This window comes from Podarcis raffonei, chromosome 13 (assembly GCF_027172205.1).
Source record: "Podarcis raffonei isolate rPodRaf1 chromosome 13, rPodRaf1.pri, whole genome shotgun sequence".
In the NCBI taxonomy this organism is placed as follows: domain Eukaryota; kingdom Metazoa; phylum Chordata; class Lepidosauria; order Squamata; family Lacertidae; genus Podarcis; species Podarcis raffonei.
In genome coordinates, this window is record NC_070614.1 from 23,121,254 (window position 1) to 23,143,929 (window position 22,676).

At 44.1% G+C, this 22,676-nt stretch overlaps 1 protein-coding gene across 3 annotated transcripts in view; it reads right to left on the reverse strand.

Moving 5' to 3' along the window:
• Positions 1-22,676, reverse strand: part of TBKBP1 (TBK1 binding protein 1) — a 54,453-nt gene that overhangs the window by 7,935 nt on the left and 23,842 nt on the right. For all 3 annotated transcript variants that reach the window (XM_053361131.1, XM_053361129.1, XM_053361130.1), the window contains 2 exons: positions 21,755-21,951; positions 17,766-17,827 (listed from right to left, as the gene is read on the reverse strand). In XM_053361131.1, coding sequence (XP_053217106.1) covers positions 17,766-17,827; positions 21,755-21,951 — 259 coding nt within the window. The remainder of the gene's footprint in view (positions 1-17,765; positions 17,828-21,754; positions 21,952-22,676) is intronic.

Genomic DNA, 22,676 nt, shown 5'->3' on the forward strand with positions numbered 1-22,676 from the left:
CTCGCAACCTGGATCTCCACGTTTTTATTTATATGCCACCTCCCACTCACACAACCGTGGGTTCATAGGAGTCCAAAATTAATTACACATTTGTGGGGCAGCAGCGTTGAAGCATTTGTTTAATGACTGTGGGAGTCCCGTCCCCCCGCAACTATTCTTTAACTGCTTTATTGGTTTTAAGAAAACAAACTTTACTAGATCCCATATATACATATAAATAAAAGAAATCCACAATATAGCAAAATACATACAAACAAGAAATACAGTATAATTATAGTTACAGGTAGGTAGCCTTGTTGGTCTGCCAAAGTCAAAACAAAATAAAAAAAATCCTTCCAGTAGCACCTTAGAGACCAACTAAGTTAGTTCTTGGTATGAGCTTTTGTGTGCATGCACACTTCTTCAAATAGATGTATCTGAAGAAGTATGCATGCACATGAAAGCTGATACCAATAACTAACTTAGTATAATTATATTTATACTTGGCTTTTCCGCATAGTAAAATGCTATATTTGTCCATACTTACATTTATACCTCATAAACTCAATAAGGAGTTTTTCTTTTCTGCCTTCTCTCTCTCTCTCTAATCAAGCCCGTAAGCTTATACCTTGAATGGCTACCTTCCAAATTTTTGTTAAACATTCTTTCACTGTGGGTGGTGACCTATTTTTCCCATTAAATCATTGTATTTTAATATTCTGCTGGAAGCCGCCCAGAGTGGCTGAGAAAACCTAGCCAGATGGGCGGGGTATAAATAAATGGTGATGATGATGATGCAACAAGCATGCAAAAAGTTACTATTAAATTCCCCATTAACTCTTTATGGGTCTAAATACAATAATAATTTGTAATAAAGTGCAAATTATTATCTTTACTACCTCTCCCCATAAGATTTTAATCAACGGAAAGGTCCACCAAATATGTTCCAGATCTGCTAGGGTTGCCATATTTCAAACAGTGAAAATCTGTTCAGAAAAGTTGTTGAGCAAAAACGGTATTGCCAACATGGACTGCCATTTCCCCAGATACTGCACTGATTTCTGCCCAGACACTGATGACGACTGTGGTATTCCTGATATGTCCAGGAACCTCCAGATGTAGGACAACCCTAATATCTGCTTTCAAATGTACACATCTCTTAACACTTTCTACCACAGAGAATGTGAATTTTACTCAATCTTTGTAGAGTCGTGTACCATTCATAGAGCGGTTCGTATTGATTTTTTTGTATGTTAACAAAAAGAGTTTGTGCTGATTCCCGAGTAAAATCCCATCCCCATTCTTGTTCAGAAATTGGTTTAAATTACACACCCTCTAAGACTATGACACGATGGCATAGCTTGAGGGTTTGAAGATGATATCCTTTTGTTATAACTGCAGAAGCCTTCTTTTTATATATAAGGCATTAGTTAGCAACCAAACAGGGGCCTTGACTGGACTGAAAAGGGTTTGGGAAACAGATTTAGGGCAAGAAATAGATGAGACAAAATGATGGCTCTTGGCCCTGGCAAAATCCATCTCTGCATATATTAGAAAAAGTACTTTAAAAGTGGTTCACAGGTGGTACTAGATGCCAATTCAGCACGCCCATATATTGCCTATGGTCCAATCATAATACTGATGGAAACTATGGGACTTGTTATCGCTTTTGGTTGCGTAGTCGTACTGATGGGGTTGTACTGATGGGTATAGTCTATTTTTTTAAAAAAAGGTTTAAAATAATTTAATTGTCTCTTCAATATTTTTAGATATTCTATGTTCTTTTAGAAATACATGTGGAATCAGGGCTTTTTTTTACTTGCTCCTCTGCTAGTGTACGTGCTAACAGATTATCAGCTTTCCTTCCTTTCTCAATATATTTTTGAGTAAAATTAAAGGCTTTTTTTCCTGCTTCATGAACATTTCGCAGTTCTAACATATTTCTGTATTTCTCAAGTTCTGCATACGTACTATCTGACATCACAACCCTGTGTTGCTGTTCTGAATTTCTTATTTTCTCAAACAGCTATTTATTTAATGTGGTGCGCTGTTTCTGCAAATAACTTGACATATTTATTAACAAACCTCATGCAAAAGCTCTGCCATATTCCAAATTATTTTCCAATTTATTTCACTAGTGACATTATGTTGGAAAAAAATTCTTGCAGATTATTCTGTATTGTCTGTACAATTCTCGAATCTTGTAATAAGAATATAGTTAACCTCCAACTCTGAGGCTTAAACACACTGTTCTTCCTTCCCAAGTTAAACATCTTGGCCCATTATCAGAAATGCTTTGAACTCCCATTTCTGATAGTAGCTCATCAGCTAATAAAGCAAATAAAGGAGAATTTCAAAAGTAAACTTGTGTTTTTGCTTGGTCTGATATTGAACAATGTGATTTTTAAAAATTAGATATATATTTATAAAAAGCCATGCATCGATCAGATGCAAAGTTTGGGATCTCCTTAAAAAAGCTTTGAGGAAGAGTACTTTCGGTGTTTCCAGTTTAACGTCTTATGTCTAACTTTGGGGTTATAATCCCATTAAAGTCCCCTGCACATAACACATTTCCTTCATAGGAGGCAATGGTTTCATCAAACAATTTATTACAGAGTCTTTGCTTCTCCTTTGGGGCTAGACATTAATCAAAGTTTTTTTTTAAATCTAACATTAATCTTTTTAAAAGTAGCTATTATTATTAAATGATAGAAGCCTGTTTCTTTATATATAGGTTTCTAGCCCTCATGGTCACAGTGGGTGGGCAGGGAGAGAAGCTTTTAACACTAGAGGCATATTTAGGGGTTGGAAGTGATGCAGCTGTGGTTTCATAGCCCCATCTGCAACCACCAGGAATCAGCCCTGTAGATTTATATTTATCTCTCTCTGTGTGTGTGTGGTCTTAGCTACAAGCTTGGTTAAACTAAAGTTCGCCTAGAAACTGACGAAACCACAAACTTTGCATTTCAGAGCCCCGATCCAGAGAGCCCATGGGCACAGAGGGGGCTGCTTGCCCAATGCCCAAGTACTCAGCCCATTTCACAGATGCTGCTCTCAGCAAACTTTACAAACAGCTCTGTTAAGAAGGCTGGTATTATTAATCCCCGTATTAAATGTTACAGGCGGGAGGAGGCGGTGGAAAGATGTGAGATAACAGCTCACTTAAGGCCACTCAGCAAGTTCGCATGTGAAATGCGAGGTGAAGCAGGGGCTTCCTGCTTATGGCTTGTGCCTTTAACCTCCCGACTATTACCAGCTCTTGATAAAAGCTCTGTGCAGCTCACAAAACAACGCACATGGAAACTGCATGGGGGAAGCGTATTAGGGAAAGTGTGGCTGTACGCAGTGCCGGTTTTACGTAGAAGCTAAACAAGCTATAGCTTAGGGCCCCACTCTCTTGGGGGCCCCAAAAAAATTTATAGGAAAAAAACCCCTGGATGTACACTTCCAAAATATAAGATAAAAAACAATTAAAACAAAACCTACATACAGCAACAGTGTTTTGTGTTGTGTAGGCTCCTATGATGTAAGTAATGGACCCTGCCTGCTAGCCTGCTCCCTAAAATATCACTGGTTTGCTCCTTTCTATATATAGGGTGCCTACATTCTGCATGGGCTGGTTGCGTGTCAACATGTGCAAATGGCTTTAGATACCTACTAGGTCCATAAATTACCATATAGCATATATTCAACACAAAAAACAGTGACAATTTGTTGTTGACAAAGGACAGCTGTATTTATAAAATGCCATTTTTATGCTCTGTGCAGCTTACAAAAAAACACACATGGAAACTGCATGGGGGAATGTGTGTGTGCGTGCATGCGTAAATTGTGTGGCTGCATGCTGCAGCTTCTGAACATTTGCGGTGTCTTGATCCCTGCACAGAATCTTGCTTCCCCAGTGCAAGTTATGTTAGCAGGATCGGTTCGTGAAAGTAGAGCTTTGTTCCAAGGCAGGCACTGTGTGTTTTAATTCTTCCAAAACAAAACATCAGCTCTGTAATATGCGAAGTGTGAAGCATACCTCTGAGCGTGTGCAAAATGCATTTTCCTCCTTTCCCCCTCCCATCTCACGAAAAGCCACAGTTTCTCCACACATTTAGGAATAAAACAGTGAGGTCTGTACGTATCATATGGGACACAAGTATATAGGAGCCCCAGCACATAATGATATAAAAATTTAAGCACTGCAAACGTAAAAAGAAATACTGCAGTCTCCCTTTCTTTTTAGTTCGGTTTGTAGACTTTCAATTTTAAAGTTTCACACCAGATCCCTTCCTTCCCTCCCAGGGCTGGATTTAGGTTAGATGAGGCCCTAAGCTACTGAAGGTAATGGGGCCCTTTATATGTCCAGCTGTCTTTTGTCAACAACAAATTGTCGCTGTTTTTTGTTGTTGTATATACGCTATATGGTAATTTGTGGACCTAACAGAAAGCCATTTGCACATAACAAAATATGTATTTTATCAAAGTAATTGTTGAACTGAAATACAATTAAGAAGTATATTATACTTTTTTTAAAATGCTGGATCTTTTGGGGGGTTTTTTATTGGGTTGTTGGTTTTGTTTTGATTTTATGTACTTGCTATTTTATGTGAACCACCCCAAGACCTTCGGGTATTAGGGCGGTATAGAAATAAAATAAATAAAATAATAAAATAAAATAAATAAACATTTCCAGTTTCTGCATTCCTCTTTCAGGGTTGCTATCAATACAATAAATGGTGCCAAAGTGTGAGAAATTTGCCAGTTTCAGCTTGATGGGACTTTTTTTTTGTAAATCAAAACCTTCTAAACTTTAAAAACATCAGCCTTTATTTTTTTAAAAAAATAATGTTCAAGCATTCCATTTTGAGGAATGTTTTTTCAGTGGTTTCTGCTTTTTAAAAAAACAAGTATTTTGTGCATTTCGCGTTATTTCCATTAACCTGATCTCAACAATCGCCTACACTCTCACGAGGAGGTAGCACATATGTAAACAACAGGACCAAAACAAGCCACCAAAAGCAACGGTACTCATGCACCACGTAACCTCAGAATCTAGTAGCATGAGAGAATCTTACTTTTCAGGGTTTTTGTTTTCCAGAAACAAGTTTATAGACCATACGGCTCCACCAAGAGTCTAGGTAGGTTTATCCTAATCTGCAAAGTACCTTGCCCCTTCTCATTGCTGGCAGAAGTTGGATAACTGTGCCAAATTAATCAAACGTGGATAAAGTATATTTGCTGTGGATTATTTATATACCGTACATGCAGGTCTCACAATGTACTATTAGAAAATCATATATATACACACACAAACACACACACTTCAACCCAGGATATGCATTTTTGCACACATTAATTTGGCTGGAGAACTGCACTGCAAAATTGCGGTGACTTCCCCCTGGAAGGAAAAAAAAAGCCCTGCACAGAAGTGAAAAATTTCAAAGGTGTTTCAGTGTGTTTGTGTATTGTATGGAAGCGTGCAAATTAAGCAAGCTTGCTTTTAGATACAAGCTGAACTGAATTTATCCCTACTGCTTGGTCTTTTATACTGAGCATGTATATATTATATCTGCAAGAAATGGTGAGCGTGTTGCACTGTATATTTCAAGGCGTTCCCCCGTCTTTGCAAATGAATTGCAAGATATTCTCCCCTCCCACCACTGCTTGGCTCCTTCCTCAAGCCCCTCCATCCCACCCCGCCGGCAGTGCAATGGAACACAGGGTTGTGTGTGTGGTTTCAATGTGGCTGGGGAGGGGGGAGCCTAAATCTATAGCCACTGCGGGTGGAAGGAGCGAGGAGCGAGCCTCGTAAACAGGCCCGCCGCACAACCAAATGAGAAAAAGCACGAAACCACAGCATTATCTACCATCTCGGCGTGGCTCAGTGGGCAGGAGAGCAGAGCTGTGTGGGGAGAGGAAATGGCCGGGCAGAACTAACATACCACCCCTTAAAATAAATGTTAAAACTATACAAGAAAATGCACGGGGCTACCAGCCACAGATACTCCCACTGCTTCTTGTTTTATTTTAAAGATTGTCGGTGCTTGCTTACATACTGCATACAGTGGTACCTCGGGTTAAGTACTTTATTCGTTCCGGAGGTCTGTTCTTAACCTGAAACTGTTCTTAACCTGAAGCACCACTTTAGCTAATGGGGCCTCCTGCTGCTCCCGCGCCGCCGGAGCACAATTTCTGTTCTCATCCTGAAGCAAAGTTCTTAACCTGAAGCACTATTTGTGGGTTAGCAGAGTCTGTAACCTGAAGCGTATGTAACCTGAAGCGTATGTAACCTGAGGTACCACTGTATTAACTAACGGGAGTGGGGACAGGGAAGGTGCTTTTGACCTGAAAAATAGACTAATGTGCATTTGGAAGATGAGGAGCAGCAACAACACAAGAAAGCCCAGATTATGAATTTTGGCAAAGTTTAGGACTGGTGATTTAAGGTAGCCAAAATGAGCAGGTAATCTTGTTATCGGAGGTGGCTCCTCAGAACTTCTTTCCAAAGCAAGACCTCAAGTCTGGGGCATGTGGAGCAGAAATGAAACAATGCCTCTGAAGGATCTCCCTGAAGGAACGGTAGGATGTAAAGTGTGAAAAATTAAATAAACAAGCCATCTCACCTTCTGTCTTGGGCACCTTGCCATCTGCCAAGCTGGCATTATGAGGAAGGCGGCTGCGGTCGTTCAGAGTGGGTGAGCGGCTACGGGAAAGTCTCCCCACGCACTCTCAAGAGCAAACTCATATTTTTCACATCTTCCAGGGCTGAGCTGCTGCTGCTCTGGAACGAAGTTCCGGTGAAGCCTCTATCGTAACAATAAGCTTGCAAGAACCTATTCTTTCCTCCGACCTCAGCAGCCAGGCTCCAGGCATTCAGTCAAAGCTTCACCACCCACCTCCCCAACTGCAACGGAGGGCAGATGAGATATTGCCCAGCAGCAGTTTATGTGGCCTTGTGTCTCGCTTTCCACAAGAGGGCGAGGTCAGCAAAATGTGGTTGCAAAATTCAAACGTGCTTCTATGGATGGAGGGGGGGGTGGAGGGAGGAGATGAAAGCCAGAGGGGTAGGCCTTTTAGTCTGCTACAGCAAGAATGCACAAAAATGTTCTCCGGCACCTTGAAGACTAACCCATTTATTGCACTACAGGCTACTGTGGAGTAGAGTCCACGTTTGGCCCCAGAATTTACCACCTCTCTCTAGTCTATATACATACTCAGGGTTTCCCAGCTGCTGCTTGGACTACAACTCCCATGATCCCTAGCTAGCAGGACCAGTGGTCAGGGATGATGGAGAGTGTAGTCCGAAAACAGCTGGAGACCCAAGTTTGGGAAACCCTGGAGTCACTGAAGGGTAAAACTTCATGCATGTCGTGAATGTTTGCACCACAATAAATCTGCTAGTCTTTAAAGGTGCCGTAAGACTATTTTCTTCTGTCCTCCTATGAAACAAAGGAGGCTCTTTTCAGCTTGAAATCAGACCAATCTATAATCTATGCTGGTAGGGTGGCTCCTTACGCATTGCCAAAACAGAGGACAAAAGGGGGATACAGCTCTGCATAAAATTTGCACGTGCCGATCTCGGTATATGGTATTTTTGTAAGGGGAAAAAATGTGCTGCAGTTCGTGTCACAACCTCAAGCAAGCACACATCCTTTTTAAAGCATGGAGGGATGGAGAACCTGGGGCCCTCGAGATATTATTGGAATCCATGTCTAGCCCAACAGCGTGTGATTGAGGGCCACAGATCCCCCACCTTCAGTTTATTGTCCATGCATAGCCAACGTAGGAGGACTATGATGGGTTTTAGCGGTTGCCCTTCAACAGTGGTCCCTAGTGCCCTTTGGACTATGAAACCCAAAAGCTCATAGAGGAAGCGCATATGAGTCATGTTTGCTTTTCTGATAGTTCCCGGGGAATGTGTGAAGGGGGGAATTTGCGTGCCCTTCAAAGAAAGCCATCGCAGGCGTCGGAAGGAGATAGATTTAGCCCCACAGGGTCTCAAACCACCGCAAAATTCACCTGCGAAAGCCCCTCTGAAATTAACAGGTGGCTCTTGCACAGTCCCCATTCATTTCAATGAGGCACCTGCGGGGGCTATTTCCCAGCATATCATGCCCCACGGTGCTCAAGGGGCTGGTGAAGAAGTTGTCTGGCCTTTCAGCCACAGGAATGCACTATTTCGCACTTCCAACATCATCACTATCGCTGCTGGTTTTGTTCTTTTAGCAATCGGCAGCGGTAGGGCTGTAGCTTTTGGTGGCAGAACATCGGCCTTGAATGCTGGAGGGTTCATGGTTCAGGCCCCGCCATGTCCAGGTAGGATGGGGAAAGGACCCTGCCTGAACCCTGAGAAACTGCTGCCAGCCAGTGTAGACTAAGGAGATTGTTAGCTGCTTTGAGACTCCTTAAAAAGGTAAAGGGACCCCTGACCATTAGTTCCAGTCGTGGCCGACTCTGGGGTTGCGGCGCTCATCTCATCTTCCGGGTCACGTGGCCAGCATGACTAAGCTGCTTCTGGCGAACCAGAGCAGTGCACGGAAACACCGTTTACCTTCCCGCCAGAGCGGTACCTATTTATCTACTTGCACTTTGACGTGCTTTCAAACTGCTAGGGTGGCAGGAGCAGGGACCGAGCAACGGGAGCTCACCCCGTCACAGGGATTCGAACCACCGACCTCCTGATCGGCAAGTCCTAGGCTCTGTTTTAACCCACAGCGCCACCTGCATCCCTTGAGACTTCTTAGGGTAGTGATAAAGCGGGATATCAAATCATCTTCTTCTTCTTCTTCTTCTTCTTCTTCTTCTTCTTCTTCTTCTTCTTCTTCTTCGCTAAATGGGCCCATGGGTCCGACTCAGCACAGGACAGCTTCCTCTGCTCCTAGTTTGGCTGCACCTTTTAGGGTAAGTCCTCACAAGCTAGCCAACGATAAAAATGTTAAAAGCAAAGCAAGCAAGCGCATGATAAAAACACAATCAGATTCCACCCCCCAGAGATGCAAAAGAGAGAGGAATTGTGACTCACTTAGGCTTCCTGGAAAAGGGCAAAGCTGCTCAAAGAATCTTCTGGCATAAGATATATTGTTTTTTTCTTATATTTTCTGGATATGATAATCCAAGAGTTCTGGCTTTAATTTTTGTAAGGCCCTTTCTCTTTTTAAACCTACTGCTACTCACCCCAAATCCTTGGGATACTATAGATTAAAAATTGAATAAACAAACTGCCGCTCACTTTTTCGACTATGCTTAGATGCCCCTGCTGATTTCCTGCTGCGAGTCTCAGCCACCTCGTGCCAGGGTGGGAGGCCAGTTTGCCCTCACCCACCCCTTACAACTCTAGTGCATGAAAAAGCTATGTGGGCACTTCGGCAAAAGCTGCCACAACTAGCATGACCCAAGAGTGAATTTCAGGTATGTGGGATAAGCCTCTCCTTCCCACCGTCCCTCTCCACTTGGAGCTTTCATTTTCAAATAAGAGAGAAATGAAAGGAAAGGAGGAGGGGGGAGATAATGAACGAACGAGAACGTGATTAAAAACCTACAGTTCCCTCCGCCTTTCTGTGGCTAAGGTTTTGGGGAGAAGTGACTAGTTCAGGAAGTTTAAAAGACCAAAGGAAAGAGAAAAAAACTTTTTAGAATTAAATTGTGCGCTCCGTATTGCCAAGCAATGGAAAAGCAGAGTTTACAAAAAACGGAACTGCATTTACAAGAAAGGCAATTACAAGAAAGCTGCAAGCGCTGGTCGCTCCTTCCTCTCAAGGACTGGCACTGCTGCCAATCTTACGATGCCTACATGGACTAAATAACATGGCACTGTGGGGACAGGCCATGTGCATTTGTCCACGTCAAATTATGGGCAAGTATCAGCTCATCTATGTGACCAAGAGTCCAGCGTTCCTGCCTCACATACCCCTTCCTTACTTTTTTCTTTACTTGTGTTGTTGTAGTTACTGCCAGGTTGAGGTGGGGGGACCCCTGAAATAACGATTCAATTGTCAGAAGTATAAATTGGATGGAGGCATGGTTATATGGATGGATGGAGATGAAAGACAAGTTTTGGAAGGAACGCAACTAAGTACTAAGCAGCTGCCCAACTTGCACATTTGGAAATGAAAGGAAAGACCACAACTGCGCCCCGGAGGCCATTTGTAATAGGATGAACCGAAGAAAAGTTAACCGCAGCAGCTGCATGCTTCGGGAGCTGCAGCGCCTGAACCAAGAGGCAGGCAGGTGGAAGAGACAGCAAAGTTTGCATGAAAATGGGCATTTGGAACACAGAGTTATAAATAGGAAGCCAGAATAAAGTACACAGAGGTCAAAACAGCATGTTCAGCTTGTCGATATTGGGACCTCCCTAGCGGCCTCCCTCCAGTACTGAAGGCATCATCAACTCCAGGGAGACTGATAGCAGACGTTGCCCAGGCCCGGCCCTACCATTTGGCAAAGTGGGTCGACGTTGTCAGGCGGCAGATGCTCAGGGGCAGCACTAGAATTCCCTGGCTGTTCCCCGTGGCATGGAAAACAGATTCTGGGGCCATGTTCTGTTGATCCACTGTCTCAAAAGCAACCCTCTTCCTAGTGGACTTGCTAGTGTTGGGACGTTCAGCTCTAGACAGACCACTGGGTTCCCATTTTTTTTATACGTATACAACTGATGGATCTAGTTCTTACAGCAATACAAAATTCAGCAAGTGACCTCATTTCCCCTAAGTTGCGCATATATATATATGAACCCCGCAGCTGTCTTCTTTGTGCAAATCTCCATTAAGTCAATGGATCTCCAAACGGATTGCTCTTTCCTTTATTGTGAAAACAGAAACAAAGGGGAACAGAACCCTCTAGCTCCTCTCTGCCATCTGCACTCCAACACTTCCACATTAGCCCCTCCACACGGTGTCATTCTCTATCTGTCCACAGCTCAGCTCTGCCTACTTGACTTCCCCCCTGCCCCCTGCCCCCCCTCCTGCTACACACAATGTGGCACATTTGATCTGGTTTTATGAAAAGCCATTGTCTTCTCTCCATTTGCACGGCATACACAGTTGTCAAGGATCCTCTCGCACCTTGCGAGCGATCTGGACAAGGCCCAACCTGATGTGCCGGCAATCGATAAAAGCAAACAAATAAAATGAAAACCCAGACACAAAACATGAAATGCAACTTGGCTCAAGCCAAGGCTGACAGGAGGATTCTTTTGGGTTTTTTCAGGTTCAAAGGGGGGAAGGAGGAAGAGACAATACCTATAACAATGTCAAATTCTCCCAGTACAGTGGTACCTCGGGTTACAGACGCTTCAGGTTACAGACTCCACTAACCCAGAAATAGCACCTCAGGTTAAGAACTTTGCTTCAAGATGAGAACAGAAATCGTGCTCTGGTGGTGCGGTGGCAGCGGGAGGCCCCATTAGCTAAAGTGGTGCTTCAGGTTAAGAACAGTTTCAGGTTAAGAACGGACCTCCAGAATGAATTAAGTTCTTAACCCGAGGTACCACTGTATAAGTTAGGGAATCAGCTACTGAGCTGAACTTAAAACTGGGCAAACTGAAAGCTGTCTTAAGAATGCTATAAGCGATCCTGTGGTTCTCTCAGTGATCCATGGGATCAGAAGCTCTGAATTCTCCCGTCATGTGGCAGTTCCCAGGGAAAGGACTTTCACACTTATGATGCCCCCAATGTAGAAAATCTTCCACAGGAAGGCTCATCTGGCATGTACACTGATGTCTTTTCAGTAGCAGGGAAAGACCTGTTATTTTATCAGGCCTTTCCATCTAAACTGCTTTTATCTTTATGGGTTTTTTTTTTTTTTGTATTTATGTCTTGGAAGACAACACTTTATGTTTGGTCAATGTTTTTACATTTTTCAAATGTAAAAGCTTGCCCCCAAAAAGTTTTCAGATCCATGTTCTTACACTGCTCTTTTAAGATCCTGCTGCTTTGATTCTGTAGTGTGTCTAGTTTTTTATGCTTTTTATTGAAATTTAATTTTGTAAACTGCCCTGGGGATTTCTCCACCAGTCGGTGAAGGGGCACCTGCTCACTCGAGTGCTTGCTTCCCTCTTCCCTCCTCATTCTTTTTCCTTTTGTATCTTGCACAGGAAGCAACTCCTAGGGGCCTTTGGGATCCCTCAATAAAATATTTGAGGGGGCCAGACCCCACCAAAGTTGATGGGCATTGCCATTTGAATAGTGTGTGTGCAGCACATCATGCGATCAATTATGTGGGGTGGGACCTACCTAGCTCCCCCCCCCCAATATTTTATTCAAGTTGGCACCTCTGGTATCTTGTATCCAGATTGCGAACGTGCAGGCAGGGACCAGCTCATCTTTTGCATTCATGTATGATGCATGGAAATTTTGAGGTGCTTTATAAGCGTTAAGCGACAACAACAATAAATTCCTGTGACAAAAATTAATTGCAACTGATCTGCTGTGTGGTTTCAGGTGCTCGTCAGGGGCACAAATAAAAGAACAGGGGGAAATAATGAAGACCTCGAACAAATGTTCTGCTCAGCTTCTTCTATATTTGGATGCAACTATAGTAAACGCAGAGGGGAAAGGGGAAGTGGGCAAGCATTGTTTGGTCTGTGCACTTGCCATGTCTCTGAGATATTTGTCAGTCAAAGCACCTCTTCCCTGAAAAGTAGAATCTTTCACGGTTTACACTGAAATGGGGCATATACAAATTTATCGGTATGCACTTGCTGCCTGCTGAGTCCTCCCAGTTTTCCTTCACAAGCTAAACCAAGAATTTGGAAAGAACTGAGATTTCATTCAGGTGCCTTACAAAACAGCATTCGGGCTGTTACAAAACAGCATCTGTACCGTGGTACCTCAGGTTAGGTACTTAATTCGTTCTGGAGGTCTGTACTTAACCTGAAACTGTTCTTAACCTGAAGCACCACTTTAGCTAAAGGGGCCTCCTGCTCCTGCTGCGCTGCCGGAGCACGATTTCTGTTCTCATCCTGAAGCAAAGTTCTTAACCTGAAGCACTATTTTTGGGTTAGTGGAGTCTGTAACCTGAAGCGTATGTAACCCGAAGCGTATGTAACCTGAGGTACCACTGTAATGGAAGAAATGACATCCTGCCAGAACAGCAGTTTGCAGTGAGGCAAAGTTTAAGACTTCTTATGCTGTTTCAGACTGCCTCAGGTTTAATTTGAAGGCCCCATCCCTTTTTGAAGAAGGTTGTGGCAGTTGTCTCAAAAGATTTCCCATCAGTTATATTAATGCTTTAGTCACTGGAGAAGTTCAACAAATAATTGGGGGTGGGGAGGGAGAAAAGAAATCAATGCAAGGGAGATGAGGTTATACCAGACATCAATGGTCTTATCAAGGCTGTTAAACATGCGTGCCATGTGCTGGAAGTCCCCCGTTCAAATCTTTTTTCAACAGCGCACTGGGTGACAAATTGTTCTCTCGGCTTCATTTTGCTCCTTGTTCCTGGCGCCCTCCCCCGCAAACAGAATAAACCTAATTAAGAACATAAGAATAGCTGCTGCAGGATCAGGCCAAAGGCCCATCTAGCCCAGCATCCTATTCCTACAGTGGCCAACCAGACGCCTATGGGAAGGCCGCAAGCCAGGACCTCAGCACAACGGCACTCTCCTCACTTGTAATCCCTGGCGACTGGCATTCACAGGCATCCCGCCTCTGAATGTGAAGGCGGAGCGTGGCCATTGTGACGAGTAGCCACTGACACAGCCTTATTCCCCAGGAATTTGTCTAAGTCTCTTTTAAAGGTGATGGGCATCACTACCTCTTGTGGGAATGGATTCCATAGATACAAAGGCAGCTGTGCAAATTCTGCATCGCCTCAGACGACTGTACCGAGCTAAGAGCGCAAGTGAAGCACTTTCAGCATTTACCCAAAACAACCAGCTAATTATACGCACTCTTCTTACATTTATTAGATGTGGAATTTGACGCAGGCAAGGTAGGAGGGCCAGTATGAACAGAGGACACCAGTGTCTTCCCAACACCATCCCTTTCCCTTGCTCCCTCTTCTTCATCCTTGCCCCTCGGGTCCTTTTTCACTATGTTCCTATGGCCTTCCCAGTGCCGGATTTATGTATAAGCTAAACAAGCTATAGCTTAGGGCCCCACTCTCTTGGGGCCCCCCCAAAAAAAACTAAAGGAAAAAAAACTGGATGTACATTTCCAAATATAAGATCAAAAACATACAGCAACAGTGGCAAATGGCCTATTAGGTCCATAAATTACCATATATTCAACACAAAAAACAGCGACAATTTGTTGTTGACAAATGACAGCTGGACATATAAAGGGCCGCATTACCTTCAGTAGGTTGGGGCAGGGGTCAGCAAACATTTTCAGCAGGGGGCTGGTCCACTGTCCCTCAGATCTTGTGGGGGGCCGGACTATATTGGGGGGGGGGGAATGAACGAATTCCTATGCCCCACAAATAACCCAGAGATACATTTTAAATAAAAGGACACATTCTACTCATGTAAAAACATGCTGATTCCCAGACCGTCCATGGGCTGGATTTAGAAGGTGATTGGGCCGGATCTGGCCCCCGGGCCTTAGTTTGCCTACCCAAGGAGTTAGGGCCTCATCAAACCTAAATCCGGCCCTGGGCCTTCCCATCATCTCTCTCTCTCTCTCTCTCTCTCTCTCTCTCTCTCTCTCTCTCTCTCTCTCACACACACACACACACACACACACACACACAAGCTTTCTTGCCACATCTCTTGACACTTGGTTCTTTTTCTGGGGAGAGGGAAAGAGAAGCAGTGCACTGAAAAAATGGACCCCCAACCTCCTCTTGTTAGCGATTTGCAGGGGGGGGGGTGAGGTAAAAGCTACCAGGATACGCTCTTAAACTGCTATGTTGAGGGGGGACAGAGTCAAGAATTTGAAACGGCAAGCTCAAAAACAGCGTTCCCAGCCCATTAATGCTCCTGTTAATATGCCGGATGTCACAAATGCTAACGCACCAAGGGAACCTTAGGAGGGAGATGAACCGCAACCTGCTGCTGCGAGACCCAGTAAAGGGAAATGACCGGAAGAGGGGAGGATAAAAAATAATTCTTAGCCACCAGACAATAGTCTTGGCTGGATTTCAGCTGAGTCAGGGCGGTGACTAAGCAGTTCTTGTTTTACAGAGGAGGTGATCAGTGGAAGCAATACACTTACTGTTCATTCAGAACCATGGTCCCCTTTCTCCTTCTGTGCCTCCTTGCAGAGTTCAAACAGATCTATGGCTCAGAGGCCTCTTTTCTCACTCAGCACAAATAAAGAGCGGAGGTAGGTGTCACATCGACTCCTTTTGACACATTTTTAATTCACACTTCACACCCCCTTTCTGCAACCCCTCTCCCCCTCCTCCTCCCTCAAACCTCAATTAATTAAAAAGAACATGCAAATCGAAATGCCAGATTTTTTGTTTTTTTTCAAGAAAGCAAAAGCCAAAACCCTCACATCTCCCCAAACTTCTTCCACCACCAAACGTTTGCCATGAGAGCTGCTAAAATGTATACTTAATTTTAAAAAGCGGGCTCTTCTTCCCTCTATATGGGTTTCCATTTTGCTTGGTTCTCTAGCCACAAAAGGGAGAATCTAATGTCGGGGTGTGTGGGGCATTATTTCCAACAATATTGCAACTTGTCCAGATTTCCAGAGGGATTGCTCTGTGTTAGTCCGTGCACACATTACCATGTGTTCTGTCTCCAGCACAATCTCACCATTGATGCCCAGTGCCCCATTCAACAGAGAGAGAGGGATAATAATAATAATAATTTATTATTTATACCCCGCCCATCTGGCTGGGTTTCCCCAGCCACTCTGGGGGGCTCCCAACAGAATATTAAAAACACGATAAAACATCGAACATTAAAAACTTCCCTAAACAAGGTTGCCTTCAGATGTCTTCTAAAAGTCAGATAGTTGTTTATTCCCTTGACATCTGAGGGAGGGCATTCCACAGGGCGGACACCACTGAGGAGAAGGCTCTCTGCCTGGTTCCCTGTAACCTCACTTTTCGCAGTGAGGGAACCGCCAGAAGGCCCTCGGAGCCGGACCCTCAGAGGGAAGGCACCCAATAGAGCAGGAATGGTTTCCCATCTTTTGCATCAAGCAAAGTAAGGCACATCACTATATAAAGAGAGCCTCCTCCTTTCAGACCATTAAATCCAGAGACTATGGCCTGGGGAGCCGTTATTTTACATCCTCATTCCCTCCCTGCCCCCCCCCATAACCAGCCTTCATCTGTGATCACTGCCATACACAAAAAAATTATTATGTATGAATTTATTCTCAGCCATCTTGGAGGCTTACTGTCAAGCAGAAAGATAGGATAAAAACTTTCTAAATATATACATTCTAGGGGTTACACTACTGCTTGCCAACACCCTTCCTCTCCCTTTATAGGTCGCCAAAACAACAACAACAACCCTCAGATCTCGCTATACATCCCTTGTCCCACCTGGGCCACTTGCCTGTCCACACCTCCATCCTTTGGACCTCTCCCCACCCCCTGGATGGCCCAGCAGCTTGCCAAACTATAGTTCACAGTGCCACCTGCCTGTGGCCAAGTGAACTGCAGCATGATGACATCCTTATGATTTTATATACCGTCTTGTTGTTGGCATCCATCTGGCTTGAGAGACAATGGAGTGCACCTCTGGGGGTGAAGTCACACCACTGCATTAGCAGCACCAAAGTGACTGCCCCTGGGCACAAGTGCATATGGAAGTCCTGGGCTGCCCAGACAACAAGACTCCCTTCTTGGCCTCACTGATCTGCCCCAAAGGAAAGCAGAGCAATACTTTTGGCACCTGCCTGCTTGAAGGAGTTGCTGGAAGCAGGCATTCAAGGCGCCATCCAACCATCTTAGGGACTCCACTCTGGATTACTTAGCCTTTTTTGCTCCCAAAGATATCCCACAAGGCAGTGGAGGTTTAGGATCAGAGTTTTCCTTCTCTTAAATGGGCTACTTTCCCAGTTTGATGAGCCCCATCTGCCCCTCTCTTCCCTCTACAGCAAGTGCAGAAACCACCTTCCAGACCATTGGACCCACTATTGATCTCATCCGCTCAATACGCCGGAGACTGTCTTCACATGCAGGGGAAGCCCCACCTCACCAAGGGCTTGAGACCCATTGGCTACTCTCACCAGGTTTAGCCAGTCAGTCAAAGCTGTTTCCTGGGCTGTGGCTGCTGTCTCATGCTGACAGCCTCTAGGAGCCACAAGGGACAGCTGAGTGCAGGGTGAGGACCAGTATACAATATTTCTAATATACAATATTAGAAACATATATATTTAAGCACATAGCTGTCTCCTTATTGAAAAGCTCTTGTGGCGAGGTGCAAGTAGGGCGGTCACTTATCCATACTATCCCTGAAACAAAATATACCGCCAAAAAGACGAGACAATTTTGCGTATGCATGTACTAATTTATACGCATAGAAGCGCATTTGGCAATCATTACTGCCATTTCAGTTGAAATTCAATACATCTCTCCATAGTGGGAAGGACTACGACCAGTTTTGTGGCTGCTCAGTTTGCTTTCCAGGTGCTAACTGTTGATGAGCAAGTTCAAAGCAGGTTAGCCGGGTCAGGTATTGGCTCCCAAGGTCCCAAGGCCTCGCTGACCTGACTTTCCATTGGGAAAGTGTCACAGAGCAACTCACAAAGCAAAACAAATTCACCGCAAATGCACTATTATTGTGACCGGAGTGTGTTGCTGCAGCATACAGCTGCAACAGTGTAGGCGTCTGGAGGGGGCCCAAGGAATTCAACCCACCAAACTTAAAACACCCATTGATATGAATTGACACTTACTGGTCATCTCCAACTTTCTTCACCCATGCCATGTCCCTCTCCGACTGACTCGTTGCAAGGTCCTAGGAAACATTAAGACAATCCCTGTTATATAATAGGGTGGGAGAGTAGAAAGAAGGAAGCACAACCTCACACTTCCATAATAATAATCCAAACAGAGGAGCAACTGGAATATATTAGGCAAAGTGTATTTATTTGTTAAAAGTCATCTTAATCTGGCCTGTTCATCATAAGGCCCCAAAAAGCATCTCACAATAATAATGCAAAGACAAAACTGACTTAGATGGCGATTAAAAAATTGCACTATAGGAAGTGTATACTGTAAAAGCAAGCAGAGCCAGAGTGTGGGTTTTCAGACTACACAAGCCAGGATGCACTGAAAAGGTTTATTGACAGTTAAATCATGCAGTAGCCCAGGGTTTCACAAAGCTGTTTTTGGACTACAACTCCCAACATCCTTAGCTTGGTGGTCAGGGCTGATGGGAATTGTAGTCCGAAAATGGCTGGAGACTCCAGTTTAGGAAACCCTAGGTTACTGCATAATTTAACTGTCAGTAATCTTCTTCAGATTTTTTAAATCTAAATTTGTCCTTGGCCAGGGTGAAGCTATGGGCTTTCTGAATCCATACTTAGTCCGACTCCCCTCATATTACATAGAGTGTTGGTTTCATCTCCCTTTCTCAACAATCTGCCTTGTTCTTGTCACAGCACACCACAGAAAGGTAGCTTGTGGCTCTCCAGATGTAGTTGAACTCCAACTCCCATCAGCTAAGGGTCAGGGATGCTGTGAGTTGTAGTCCAGCAACACTTGCCGTATATCATCTCCCACACCATACATTCACTTGCAGGTATCTCAGAATAGACGTACTATGCATCAGTTCTTGAGAAAATAGCAAAGCCTACTAAACGGAAGCAGCTGTACTTTTACCAGGCCACTTGTCTCGAATGAGTACTGTGCAATCAATCCAGAAATCATATATTATTTTAGCAACAGCAATAATTTTTATTAAGTTTAACAACATCCTGCTTTCATATTGACACACATATCTGTGCGAGTGGCAATATAAAACTGTCACTGATCTGTATTTCTGGACTCTGTAAAATGAAAGTCTATCTCTATTCCTTTATAGCTCATTGTTGTTATTGTTGTTTTGTAGTCAGGGCAACTGTTTTCATTCTTGAAACCCAAACCCTGCATTCTCAGCAATATGTACAAAATATACACCATATACTATGTTGGTGTGAACTGATCTTTATCACAAGCTAGCTGCATATTAACTGAAAGGTGTAAAGGTAAGCTTCCAATGTCACAGGTCTCGCAGCCCATGACAAAACCACACCTGTGCTATGGACTTAAACCAAGTCATCTGGTCTCAACGTTCCCACAGCACTCTGGACTCTCTGGTTCTATGAGGGCTTGAAAATTTCCCACAGAGATTTCACCCCTCACAAAGCCACCATCTCTGAGATTTTCCAGGAGCCCCAAACATCCAAGATGTTTGGAAGCTGTGTACAGATCACACACTTAAAGCATATTTCTCCCTAAAGAACCCCAGGAACTGTAGCTGATCCCTCAGAGCAACCATTGCAAGCATCCTTAACGCACTTCAGTTCCCAGGAGTCAATGAGGAGCGGAGGGAAATGTGCTTTAAACGTATGGTCTGTACACAAGCCTAGGCCTTTAGTATACATGCTCCCAAAGACTGTCCGTTTTAAAAAGCTAGGTGCGCTATCAACCTCAACTTCAGGAAATACAAGGTGTGACCAGAAAATTTGGTGAACGTTCACAAAAATCGGACAGCGAGAAATATTCGAACATACATGCCTTACAGGCCTTCAAAGTAGGCCCCCCTCTGATACAATGCACCGTTGACAACGTTCATAGAACTGTTGGAAACTTCTGGAGAAGTCCTCTTTTTGTACTGCTTTCATTTTTTTTTTATAAAATTTTTATTGGTTTTTCAACATATATTATAAGACATTACAAACAACAATACACAAACAAACAAACATATAAACATGTATAATTTCATAGATTTTTTTCTTATACCCAATTTCAACGACTTCCCCATGCCTCCCTTTTCTGCATCCCTGTTTTAAACTTTTTCAGCAACCCCTGATCTAAATTACTTGTAATTCCCTTTCTTTAACCTTTTTTTTCACTTATCCAATCATTTATCGCTGTAAATCTGCTATGTTTTACCCATGACATTTTAACACTCACTGATTTTACAACAATTTTTAAGATAAAATTTAAATTTCTTCCAGTCTTCTTCCACCGTCTCTTTCCCTTGGTCACGGATTCTGCCCGTCATCTCCGCCAGTCCCATATAGTCAATCACCTTCGTCTGCCACTCTTCCAGCGTGGGTAGTTCTTGTGTCTTCCAATACTTTGCTAAAAGAACTCTTGCTGCTGTTGTAGCATACATAAAAAACGTCCTATCTTTCTTTAACACCAATTGGCCTACCATGCCCAGGAGAAAAGCCTCTGGTTTCTTATGAAAGGTACACTTAAGCACCTTCTTAATTTCATTATAAATCATTTCCCAGAAGGCCTTAATCCTTGGGCACGTCCACCAAAGTACCTTCAGATTCATTACACTTCCAACATTTATTGTTAGGCAAATGGTAGATTTTTGCAAGCTTGACTGGGGTCATGTACCACCTATAAATCATTTTCATAATATTCTCTCTTAGGGCATTACATGCCATAAACTTCATTCCGGTGGTCCATAACTGTTCCCAGTCAGCAAACATAATGTCATGTCCGATATCCTGTGCCCATTTAATCATTGCTGATTTAACCGTTTCATCTTGTGTATTCCATTTCAACAGCAAGTTGTACATTCTTGACAGATTCTTAGTATTGGGTTCTAACAATTCTGTTTCTAACTTTGACTTTTCCACCTGGAAGCCAATTTTCCTCTTTTTGTACTGCTTTCAGTTCCCTCGTCACAGCAGCTTGGACGTGTGAAATGTTAGAAAATCTGTGCCATTTCAGTGCAGATTTCAGTTTTGGAAAAAGAAAGAAATCTGGTGGGGCCAGATCGGGAGAATATGGAGGGTGGGACAACACAGTAACGATTTCATGTGGAATATGCAATTCTTCTGCCACCATTCGGACGGTCAAACGCCGATTCCGCATCAATAACTCACGAACTCTGTCAACATTTGCCGCCATTCTGCTCATCGACGGTCTGCCAGACTGAGGGTCATCTTCGATGGTTTGCCACCCTTCACAGAAATGCTTAAACCACTCGCACACTGTCTTTCCAGTTACAGCTTCATCTCCGTACACAACTGTGAGCATTTCGTGGGTTTCCGATGCCGATTATATGTTCGAATATTTCTCGCTGTCCGATTTCCAGGACCATTCATCAAACTTTATGGTCACACCTTGTATATATTTCAAAATACGTTTTTGTTCCTTAGTTTGCCACAGTCTCCCATGTGAATAAGCAGCTCCAGAGCCGCGGAGGCCATTCTAGAATTTGCACCCTTTATATCCACACCTAGTGATGTATGGAGGTGAGAGCTGGACCATAAAGAAGGCTGATCACCGAAGAACTGGTGCTTTTGAATTATGGTGCTGGCGGAGATTCTTGAGAGTCCCATGGACTGCAAGAAGATCAAACCTATCCATTCTGAAGGAAATCAGCCCTGAGTGCTCACTGGAAGGACAGATCCTGAAGCTGAGGCTCCAATACTTTGGCCACCTCATGAGAAGAGAAGACTCCCTGGAAAAGACCCTGATGTTGGGGAAGATGGAGGGCACAAGGAGAAGGGGACGACAGAGGATGAGATGGTTGGATAGTGTTCTCGAAGCTACCAGCATGAGTTTGACCAAACAGCGGGAGGCAGTGGAAGACAGGAGTGCCTGGCATGCTCTGGTCCATGGGGTCACAAAGAGTCGGACACGACTAAATGACTAAACAACAACAACAAATATCCACACCGCATCGCATTCTCCCAACCGGCTTTAAATTTACCTGAGCCCGTGTCTCTTGCAGCTGCTTCACCTCCGCCTGCAATCTCTCGCACTCAGCCTTCAGCTGCTCTTCCCGGTGTTGTGAATTCTGGACTTCCTGCCTCGTCTCCTCCAGCTCTACTTCCAGCCTCTGCACCTCCAGCCCCTCCACCTGTTCGAGGCCCCTGGGGCTCTGCCAGTTCATCGAGCAATCCAGCACTAGGAAACACGAGAGGCAGGCAAGGGTTGGGTGGGTGATGCGGGAGGAAATAAGTTAATGGGGAAAGTGTAGCAGAGGGGTGAGCAGGCTTCTAGGGCGAAGCTACTGCCGTTTGGAAAGTTCTCAACGCAAGTAATAAGTAAAAACCCTATTATAGTGTGTGTACCCTGCTACTCTCTTGTACCTGCCTCTTCAGAAGCCCAGCTGAGCGGCCCCATCAAATGAACAGAAGTGGGCGACTGCTTTTTTTTAGGAGTGGCACCCCAGTTATGGAGCTGTGTTCCTGGGAAGACTCTCCTAGTGCCATCTTTGTTCTCTTGCTAGGGTCAAGGGGAGACTTTTCTGTTCAGCCGGGGCTTTTAAAGAGCTTAGACCACCTGTACCGCTCCAGTATACCTGAAGGAGCGTCTCAACCCCCATCGTTCAGCCCGGACACTGAGGTCCAGCTCCGAGGGCCTTCTGGCGGTCCCTCCCTATGGGAAGTGAGGTTACAGGAAACCAGGCAGAGGGCCTTCTCAGTAGTGGCACCTGCCCTGTGGAATGCTCTCCCATCAGATGTCAAGGAAATAAACAACTATTTGACTTTTAGAAGACATCTGAAGGCAGCCCTGTTTTGATTTTTGTCGCTTTTTTATTCTTATTATTAATATTCTGTTGGGAGCTGCCTAGAGTGGATGGGGAAACCCAGCCAGATGGGCAGAGTATAAATAACAAATTATTAGTA